Source organism: Vulpes vulpes, chromosome X (genome assembly GCF_048418805.1).
Source record: "Vulpes vulpes isolate BD-2025 chromosome X, VulVul3, whole genome shotgun sequence".
NCBI lineage: Eukaryota > Metazoa > Chordata > Mammalia > Carnivora > Canidae > Vulpes > Vulpes vulpes.
This window is the reverse complement of record NC_132796.1, coordinates 37664993-37676290: the sequence shown is the minus strand read 5'-3', so window position 1 is coordinate 37676290 and position 11298 is coordinate 37664993. Positions and strand designations below refer to the sequence as shown.

At 42.0% G+C, this 11298-nt stretch overlaps 1 protein-coding gene across 1 annotated transcript in view; it reads right to left on the bottom strand.

Moving 5' to 3' along the window:
• MAOA (monoamine oxidase A) overlaps positions 1–11298 on the bottom strand; it is a 70501-nt gene that overhangs the window by 28629 nt on the left and 30574 nt on the right. The window contains exon 3 of the mRNA XM_026012243.2: positions 9101–9238. Within this exon, the coding sequence (XP_025868028.2) occupies positions 9101–9238 (138 nt within the window). The remainder of the gene's footprint in view (positions 1–9100; positions 9239–11298) is intronic.

Genomic DNA, 11298 nt, shown 5'->3' with positions numbered 1-11298 from the left:
TTAGTTTCCAAAGGACCCTAATGGGAATACAGTCTCATGTGAACGTCTCCTGAACAAGAATGTATGTCATCCCACAACACTGAGTCAAACAGGAGAAATCAAATGAAATTGCTTGTATGTCGAGCTAAAATTGCAAGTGCTCTGTGCTGAGTATCGAGGCTGGGACTCTGCCCCTGGAAACCAGGCAGTACAATGAGAAAGTACGTCAGAGCAAGTAGAGAGGGTCAAGGTCAAAGCAGAGCTTCTTGCCAGATTGGCTATGAACTGAGTGCATTCACCTTGCATCGCCCAGTGATTGGGCAGATGCAGCCCTGCCACTCTACTGCATGGAATTGCTTCAGCAGTGGCTCCTGTGATCACGACGGTGGAGATGTGGGAGGGAGAGGGGACCAGGAGCGATTAAATCCTCAGCACAATCTTTCCTACATTTGAACATCAGAGGAGTTTTTAAAAATCTACAAGTTGGGAAAAGTCAGGGACACTCAGGGCTTTTTTGGCCCAAATAATTATGTAAATGAGCAACTGTGCCCATATCTGTGCTTCAGAGTCCACTTTTATGACTCCCCCTGGGCACCAAATGTGGGCCAGTGGTGATTTCTTCCCATCGTGTCGGAAGCCTGAGGTTTTTTACAGAGACATTTATCTGTTGGATCTGGCTGTGGAAACTAGGCCATTGGGTACTTTGGCAAACACACAAAATTAAATCTCAGCCTGAGGTTTCCAGCGTATCATTTGAGTCTGACAAATGACACAAGCGCTGTCAGAATGAAAGGTAATGGACTAGGAGTCCAGGAATCGATCCCTCTGCTTGGAGAGCCTGCCATGAGTAAAGTCCTTTATATGAAAAGGACTCAGTTCAACAGTTTTCGGGATCAAAGTGATCATTACAATTAACTATAATTAACACTCACATTTTCTGTGACTCCACCCAGAATTTTCTTCTTCTGGCAGCATAAAATCCAAACACAAAGCAAACAGCAAAATGAAGTGTTATGCAAACAATACTAGACTGCTCAAATAGAAGGTATCCACATTGTGATCATTATCTGTCCCTTCAGATTCAAGTTCTATGTGTGCTAAATTTAGTTATCAATTCCACTTCCATATCTGTCTGTCTGTCTCTCTCACTCACTTCTGTAGGACCTTGAACCAAATATGTGCATTCTTATGGCATTCTTCTACCTCTAAAGTAGGGGAAACTGCCACTTACTAAAACTCTGCAGTCCACCCTGTCTTCAAAAGGTATTCGTTCAATGAACTTGACATAGAAGTGAAAAAGCTTATTAAAGTCCAGGCCTGAAATGAAGGGCTACATATGGCAGCATCAATCCCATTAAATGGCAGGACAAGGCAAGGACACCAAAGACTTTCTGGCTGGGTCAATGTGTGCTCCTGGGACACCGGAACTTCCCTTCTTCAGGAAGTGCCCAGAATGGACCAGGTATGGGATTTATAAAGACGTTTAGGGCAGCCTGGGTGGCTAAGCGGTTTAGTGCCACCTTTGGCCCAGGGCGTGATCCTGGAGACCCAGGATTGAGTATCATGTCAGGCTCCCTACATGGAGCCTGCTTCTCCCTCTGCCTGTGTCTCTGCCTCTCTTTCTCTCTCTCTCTGTTTCTCTCATGAATAAATAAATAAAATCTTTAAAAAAAGACATTCAAGGGTGTTTCAGGTTTCAACTGTTAGAAGGCTATTCTACAAAAGTTTGAAACTTCAAGACCAATGATTAAGTCTTTGGGCTGGGATAGTGGGTGTGTACTGTGGGGGCAAGGTAGGGGCTGCAGAGGGGGCAAATAGGGAGAAAGTCGGACTAGGGAGGGAGTAGAAAATAGGGGGAGGAAAAAGGAGATTGTGATCTCAAACTGGCAACTACATTATAATCTGAAAACTCAGAACCTCCAGCAGTTGGGTTATCATGGAGCCTAGAGCAATTTCTCTTAAGGAAGCTGCTTATGTGATGTTTCATTCCACTAATAAGGTTCTTTTTGCCATTAACCACAATGCCCAGGCCCCACTTGAGGAGGTGACTGCAAAGCTCCACAGCCTTAAGAGAAATCCTTTGTGTCTGACCGAATGCCCTTTCTGTGCTGCCACTGAAAGCCAGTTCGCTGAGTCACAGAGGGTGACTCTAGACAACTTCTCAAGGAATGGTTAGAAAAGGATTGCTGTGATGAACTATTAAAAATGAATAGCAAGGGGTCCCTGGGTTGGTCAGTCAGTTAAGCCTTTGCCTTCGGCTCAGATCATGATCCCATGATCCTGGGATCCAGCCCCACATTGGGCTCCCAGCTCAGTGGAGAGTCTGCTTCTCCCTCTCCCCACCTTCTGTTCGTGCTCTCTCTCTCAAATAAATAAATAAATAAATAAATAAATAAATAAAAAATAAAAATGAATAGCAAGAAGATGAAAAGAGTTCTGTGAACGGATGATGGGTGCACAATCGTGTGAATATATCTAATGTCACTGAATTATACACCTTGCTTATGCACACGTGTGCTCTCGCTCTCTCTCTCAAATAAATACATTAAAAATCTTAAAAATAAAAAAATAGAGCTAGGTCAACATTAGCCACTTTCTCTCAAAGCCTCTCCTTTTTTCCTATAAATTTTCAGGGAGAAATCTCTGATTTAGTTTGTAGAGCATAAAGCTTCTACGTGGTTGAAGTGACATCCCAATATATAGAAAAGTCAGGTTAGTTGCTATGTTTTTTTTCCTTCTGTTTTTTTCCCTTTTTTAAAAGAATTGTAGGGGTACCTCAGTGGCTCAGTTGGTCAATCATCCAACTTTTTTCAGCTCAGGTCATGATCTTGGGTCATGGGATCTCAGACTCCACACTGACCATGGAGCCTGCTTAAGATTCTCCCTCTCTCTTTCTCTCTGCCCCTCCCCACCCCACATGTACAGGCTCTCTCTCTCACAAAAAAAAAACTTGTGTTAAAATGCACATAACATAAAAATTTATCTTAACCATTAGGTGTATAATGCAGGGCTTTATCCTGTGACTCTGGGATCATGACATGAGAAGGGCAGATGCTTAACCAACTGAGCCACACAGGTGATCCTGACCTAGTTTTCTAAACAGTATAAGGCTTTAAGAGTAATTTCTGTCTACACTCTCCTGTAAACACAAGAAATAAATTTAAAAAAAGAAAGAAATGAAGTCTTTTTAAAATGGAGGGTGGAAAAGAATAGAAGTTACTAAAAACTATTTTTTACAAGTGACATCCATATATCTTTGTACTAAATGATAGATCAAAGTGAAAATATATGAACATGGTTATTCTTTGCTTTTAAGAACCCATATATAACTGTAATTTAGAGAAGAAAGCAAATAATCCCTCTTATATTACTTCATTTCTATGATCAAACAGAATTTCTTATCATGAGTACCTTCTCATCACCATGTGCCTGTTCTTACCTAAATGGCTTTTTTTTCATCTCTACCCTGACTTTTATAAATTATTTTAAATCCTCTCTTTCTCTTTTTTGTAAAAGACTTGTTTATTTATTTTTAGAGGGGGGGGGAAGGGCAGAGGGAGATGGAAAGAGAGGATCTTCAAGTAGATTCCTCACTGAGCATGGAGCCCGATGCAGGGCTCCTGCCACAACTCATGAGATCATTACCTGAGCCAAAATCAAGAGTCAGACACTCAACCGACTGAGCTACCCAGGCACCTTACCTTTTTTTCTTTTTATTATTTTTTCTTTTTAAATCAAGCAGGATATAATGACATAAAATAAAATACTCTTATCTCCATCATACTTTGACTAATGAGTTCACATAAATCGCTTAGCAAAAAGAATACATAACCAACAATTCCAAACCATGCCCTAGACTTCTGGACTTCGTATTTTAACACAGTAATAGAACTCATCTGTAGTCCTCAGCCTGCTGTGCCTGACTGGGATGGCCTGGGGGTTGCTCAGGAGTCAGTTGCTCACTGAAGGCCAGAGGGACTCCAGATTTATGGCTCAGGATGCAAGAGAAGAAGCCACCCTGGTGAATGGCATCACATATGGCTCCCCGGCACTTCCCCAGGATGTGCCTGTGTCCACAGGAGGCCAGGTCCGCAGGAGCTCCTCCCACCTGAGTTGCATGTTAGGACTTCAGAACCCTCTAGGGTAAGGTGATTTTTGTCATACCTCACAGTAGTTTATTAAAAGGATTTACAAGTTGACTTTATGCCTGTGGGATAAGGAATGATGTGATGTGATCCGTAGAACCCTGGGCTCAAGACCTAGAAAGCCTTACTCTGGCACACCTAAGATTTCTGAGCCTCAGTTTTCTCATCTGTAAGATGGGAGGAAATGCTTATTACCTCATAGGATCACTCGGCAACTCAAACGAGGTGACATAAGTATAGGCACATTACAGATGGAAGGCAATACCTATGCACGGGGTGAGGAGGGATGGATTTACGTGATTAAAAGAAAGGAGACCAAAACACAACAAGTAACATCCCCACAAGAAGCCTAATGCCTTGGTTTCTTGCTGTTCCTACCGAGCAGAGTTGAAAGTGAAAGCATAACTTTCTTTGAACACAAAAGATACACCTTCTGTGAGTTAGTATGGAAAAGTGTTGAAAGCAGCTTAAAAATACATGTCCCTAATCCAAAAGAAACACTCTGTTATAAATCAAGGGGTCAAAGACGCAGCTATTTCTGGCGAGCATTAAGACAAACTATGAAAAAATAAATCCTCTGCTTTCAGCATGGCCTACTGGCTAAAACAAAGTTCACCTCTTAGCAACGACAGAAAAATTTTTACTTAGTATTCCAGAGCACACACATTCTGCAAAGCCTCTGATTTCAGTTGTTGGCATAGAAACCTGAAGTAAATGGCTGTGGGAAGAACAGAAACAATACTAGGAAAACTTGCTTGGTGAGCTGTTACTATCAGGAAAGCCTGCGTTGTTTCAAATAAATCTTCATCACACTATTCTCTAAAAAGAAATGTGTGGTATATATTTATAGTCTCGATTTTCATTTAGGGTGTGAAAGCTAGGAGAAAGTGGGATTGCAGAAATGTGCTGATTTCTCCTTCAAAGCAGTGCCTGCAAAATGCCTTGCTCCATCTCTGGAGGCAGTGTTCGCCCTCTCTACACCCTACCTGCATTATTAAGATCTGGAAGATCCCATTAAAAGAAAAAAAAAAGAAATCAAGCGTTTCTTCCTTCCTCTCCAAGACTTAGCACTGCAAAACTTAACAAAAAGTCTCCGCAACTCAATGAAACTTACTCATAAAATAATTATAATGGTGCATCTAATTTACTAATGCAAGTTATGGATCAATCAATCCAAGAAGCATTCAAATCCACCTGCTTCCCTTATATCATTCAAAGGAAAAGAAGAAATAAGGAGAATTTTTAAGAATCTTTTTTAAAGATTTTATTTATTTACTTGAGAGGGAGAGCGTGCGAAAGAGTACCTCTGGAGGGAGCGGGGAGCAGAGCGAAAGGGAGAAGCAGACTCCCCACTGATCAGGGAGCCTGACCAGGGGCTCAGTCCTGGAACTCTGGGATCATGACCTGAGCCAAAGGCAGACGTTTAACCAACTGAGCCACCCAGGTGCCCTAAAGAGAATGTTTTAAACACACCTAGCTGATGCCACTTCAAATCCACCTTTTAAGTTAAAGACAACATGGTTGATTTAATTTCACAAATCAGAGTCTCCTAAATAGACCCATATCAAATTTACTACATTAGAAAACCTGTTCAAGAACCTTTTGTATAAGAATCAGGATCTACTAGGACACCTGACCAGCTCAGTCAGTAAAGCATGTGACTCTCGATCCTGGGGTTGTGGGTTCAAGCCCCACATCAGGTGTAGAGATTACTAAAGCCAACCAAGCAGAAACAAACAAACTTAAAAAAGAAAAAAGCATCAGGATCTACCAAACTAGAATTAGAATATGTATTCTATTCATAAGATCCAAGGATACAGGCAGAAATGTTAGCTAATGGTAAGCTCCATGCAAGCAGAAACTTTGTCTGTCTACCACTGTATTTCCAGCCTGGAACAATGTCTTATACAGAAGAGACTATCTAGTAACTATTTATTGAACCAATGAATGAATTTGGCAATAACGATGTGAACCTTCTATGCATGAAGTAAATAGACTCCCTGGGAAGGGCTACAGGGTGCAAAATACCACTGAACGTTTATCCCCATTGCTCAGCTCAGAGGCTCAGGCTTGAAACTCCACATTGTCAAGTCAGAATTTGCACTGTAAATGCAATCTACCAAAGGTCAAGAATAATTCTTTGGTGAATACTAAAAATCATCCTGGAATAAACTGAAACTGGAGGAATGTCAGTCTGCTGACAGAAGAAATAATCGAGGCATTCTCTAAGGCTGCATACTGGGAAAATTTAAAAGCTGAAGCAATCTGAGCCACAAAGAATATGGCTCAGTTTTAACTACACAATCGCAATCTTCTGGTGATTCACCCACCACCACTTTGGTATTACTTACTGAAAAGAATGCACTGTGGTAGATTATAGAAGCTGAGGTTGTCATGAGAGCTGATACAGAGAGTGCCACAAAGATAATTTGGAATATTAACCCGATACACTACGGTGATGGGGAAAAGTCCATGTGTCTCCCCAAAAGTGGATGGAACAGTGAGAGCTGAGATATTTTTAAAGAAGTAGAATTATGTTTTGTTACATGGTTTATTAATAATCTTACATGGAATATAAAATTTCCCTAATCTGGCCTCCTCACTTTATAGCTCCCTAGTCATTATAAAAACATCTACTACACTGATTATTTCTCATTGCAGAAATGATATGATTTATTAGAAACACTAGCAGAAAGGCACTCTTTCAGATAAAATAAGTTAACCTCTAACTGACCCACTATTTGTTTTATCTTCACATTGCTGTCTAACTTGGGGGGGAAGTATGTGTTCTTTGGCAGGTTAAAGTATGTGAGAGGATAGTTTAATAGTATTTTTAAAGACCATCTTTTCTTTAAATGAGATTATGTCTTAAATAAAAAGAGTGATCTTTAGTTTACCTTGTCAGTCTTAAAATTCATTAACAGTATAAGCTCACAGGGTAGGTAGAGCATTACTTATCAATTGGCTTTACTTCTTGAACCTCAACTTTCTCCTCTGTAAAATGCGGGTAACTGTGCCTGCCTAAAAAGGTGGATGTCATTAGTTCAAGAACAAAAAAGCACTTCCTTGTTTACTGTGAGCCTCCAGGGAAAATAAAAATCTCTCAGCACCTGAATGTTAGAGAGGAAGAGATTATAAGCATGAGTCTGCTCGGATTCCAGAACAATCATCAGACTCACTTGCTTTCCAGTTGGACTGGACAGTGAATTTGCATGACCATTTAACGAGTAGTTGAGTGTGAATACATTAAATATGTTAATTCACATAAAAGTGTTCAGTAAATGTTAGTTGCTATCATTCTCACTGTTGTTATTATTGACTAGTCCAGGGAAACACCATACCGTGCAGAAAAGATATAGTGGGGAAGCAAAGGGATTTTTCTCTTTTTGATTGTGAAGCCCATGGAAGCCAGTGTTCATCAACACTTTGTATAATTTTTTATACTTTTATACTTTCTTCATTCCTCCCTTGACCTCTGAACCTAATTTGGCCAAACACTTCCCCTAAGCATCCCGAATCATCCCAAACCAGCTATCAGAATTTCCCACAATCCCCTGATTGTGTGTCAGTGTGCATACATCACAAGTACCCTTAACTTGAAGCCCAAAAGTCCCTGGAGGCTCCAGACCTACGTGATTGCCTGGGGTAGAGCTGCTGAGAAATGATGCGGTTACTGGCATGGCAATCCTGGCATTAGAATGAGTAAATGAGGGGCACCTGAGTGGCTCAGTTAAGTGCCCAACTCTTGGTTTTGGCTCAGGTGGTGATCTCAAGGTCATGGGATCAAGCCCTGTGTCAGGCTCCCCATTCAGTGTGGAGTCTGCTTAAGATTCTCTCTCCCTATGCCCCTTCCTCCCATGTGCTCTCTCTAATAAATACATAAATCTTCAAAAAAATTAGTCAATTATGCCTGCCCTCGTGATGCTAGTTCCAGGAAGTGGGCCTCAGGGGCAGATCACAGAACTTGACCTCCCAAGGCACATTTCCAGACCCCAGCTGCTCCATGTTTGGCTTCAGTAAGACAGAAAAACACTGGCAACAGCTGCCGTTTCTTGCATGGATAACAGCAGAGTTTAAACAGTCTCATTTCAACAGCATGAAACTACACAACCCAGCTAGACCTCCCAAGAGTCCAGGCCCAATACAGAGGAAATTATCAAAGTGTGCAAAGAAATGTCAGGTAAGGACAGCCTGGGTGGCTCAGTGGTTTAGCACCGCCTTCAGCCCAGGGTGTGATCCTGGAGACCCGGGATCGAGTCCTGCGTCGGGCTCCCTGCATGGAGCCTGCTTCTGCCTGTGTCTGTGCTTCTCTCTCTCTTTCATTAATAAATAAATAAAATCTTAAAAAAAATGTCAGGTAAGAATGAGAATGAATATGTGTTCAGTCTTAAGAAGTGGTCCTTAGGGCCTTAGAATCGCCTCATAGGTGCTTCAGGGGCTGCCTGGGGCTCTGTGTCTGTGGGTGTCTGCAACAGGTGACTCCTGCCCCCCACTATTCCCCATCAAGGATGAAGCAGAAAAACAGCTGAGAGCCTCCTACCCCCACTCAAGTTGGACTGGGGGTGAGAGTGCAGCCTCCAAGGGCAACAGTGGATGATGTAGAGGAGAACCAAGCTGAGGCCTGACCCGGGGCAGTGATTCCCAGAGTCCACAAGGATTCTTTTTTAAAGGAAAAGAAAAAGAAAAGGTGGAATAATTGCTGTAAAGTTGAGAGCCTATTGGTACAGTTGTTTTGAGGAAAAAACAATTAAAAACAAAACCAGGGACGCCTGGGTGGCTCAGCAGTTGAGTGTCTGTCTTTGACTCAGGGCATGATCCGGGGCTCTGGGATTGAGTCCCACATCGGGCTCCTGCGGAGAGCCTGTGTCTCTGCCTCTTTCTCTCTCTGTCTCTCATGAATAAATAAATAAAATCTTAAAAAAATGTTTTCTCAAATACGATGCTCTCCCACAGGTTGAGTAAAATGTCAGACTTACCTTGACATACTGTACAAGACGCTCATTTACGTTCACTTTGTAAGTCTCTAGACCCAGCTCCTTAGATAGTCGTAAGATTCTGTTCTGAGTTGGTCCTACATAAGCCCCACCAACATCTACGTAATCGACATGTTCATTCTGTAGAAAGAGAAAAAGTGACCAGGAGACTTTAGTTAAAACTCAGGAAAAAAAAAAAAAGGTTTCTAGGTCTTAAAGACAAAAACATTTATTCTTTACAACTAACGAATATCTCACTTTCTCCTAAGAAAGCAGCAAGTCTTTCTCCTCCACCCAAGGATTTGGGACACAACCCTGTATGACACTCATCACTAAGCAATCCCATTTGTACAGCTACTAGTGAGGCAATTCGACAATAACATGCATTACACATAAAGAATGCTATCGTACATTGTGCCAATCTAGATCTTTTTCAAAGCATTAAAGTTTTTATCTATGCTTTTCTCTGCGGTTGTTGGTATAGGCCTAATTCTCCGATTTCCAACAGATGAAGTTTTAAATCAGCCCACAATGATGGGCTCTTGAGCTTATTTTAAAATACCAGCTGGAGCGGGAGGGTGGGGCGCGCCTGGATTGCTCAGTTGGTTAAGCATCTGCCTTCGCCTAGGTCATGATCCCGGGGTCCTGGGATGGAGCCCCGCATCAGGCTCCCTGCTCAGTGGGAAGTCAGCTTCTCTCCTGCCCTTCCTCACTCCATTCGTGTTCGTTGTCAAATAAATAAAATCGGGCAGCCTGGGTGGCTCAGCGGTTTAGCGCTGCCTTCAGTCCAGGGTGTGATCCTGGAGACCTGGGATGGAGTCCCACGTCGGGCTCCCTGCATGGAGCCTGATTCTCCCTCTGCCTGTGTCTCTGCCTCTCTCTCTCTCTCTGTGTGTCTGTCTCATGAATAAATAAAATCTTTAAAAATAATAATAATAAAAAGAAAAAGAAAAAAAAACAGAATGAGGCTCCTGGGTGGCTCGGTTGGTTAAGTGTCTGCCTTTGGCTCAGGTTATGATCCTGGGGTCCTGGGATCGAGTCCCACGTTGGGCTACCTGCTCAGCAGGGAGTCTGCTTCTCCCTCTACCTCCGCCCCTCTCCCTGCTCATGCTCTCTCCTGCTCATGATCACATACTCTCTTCTCTCTGTCGAATAAATAAATCTTAAAAAAAAAATACTAGCTGGGAAAAATATATCACAGAAAAAGGTACACAAAGGTATAAAAAGATTCATATACCTAACAAATTATTTTTTATAAATAGCACCATCCTTCCTTCATAAACTAAAATTTACTTTCTCTTCTTGTGTGCAGTTCTCTATTTTCCCCAGCTTTTTTTATTAACACATTTCCTGGTAATTTAATCAATAGACTGACATACTGGTGACTTCCACCCCCTCCCTGTGTTTGTAATAACTTCTGGGTCTGTTTTTATTTTGTTGTTTATACCCGTTCTTATCCATGTTGTGTTTGTTTCTTGTTTGCCTGATGATTTTCTATGGCATGCCACTCATTGAATTTGAAAAAATACGGAAAGAATCTGAATCCTAGGAGGATGATCATCTTTCTCAGAGAGGATTTGTCTGTTTCTGCCTAGCACCTGGGGACCCTTATGATACCAGGTAACTTTATTGCATTTCCTGTGCCTGAGACGATTTGAAGCTGGGCTGCAATGCACACCTGCTCTATTCTTCTTAAAGTTCACCCTTAGTCCAAGGACACAGGCCAACCCAAAGTATGAGGACTTTACCAATACCTCCCTCCATATGCACCCACTTTGGTGGGTTCTGGACTTGACCTTCAGTTGCTCTAGCTTTGGATGACTTCTGAAAGTACTACTCAGCCTCTCATTTGCTTCTTCGGTGGTCAGTAAACTCCCACTTCCCACTCCCCACCTCCAGGAGAAAAGTAGGTCAATCCTTTCCAGATGATGGCCCAGTGATTCTTTACCACATTCTTAGTTCTCTGATGCTTCAGAGATCTGTGGGTGTGTGTACAGTGCAATTTGTCCAATCTCTGTGTATTCAGAATTGGGACAATTCACCTCAAGTGTTATTTCCAGATTATTCAGCCTTGCCTTCCTGGTGAAACCCAACCTGATATTATCTTTCCATTGCAGGATAAGCTTTGCTAACATTTTATTTAGGATTTTTATAGCCAAAGGCATGAGTGAAATTGAGATTCTCCTCTCTTCTACCTCATC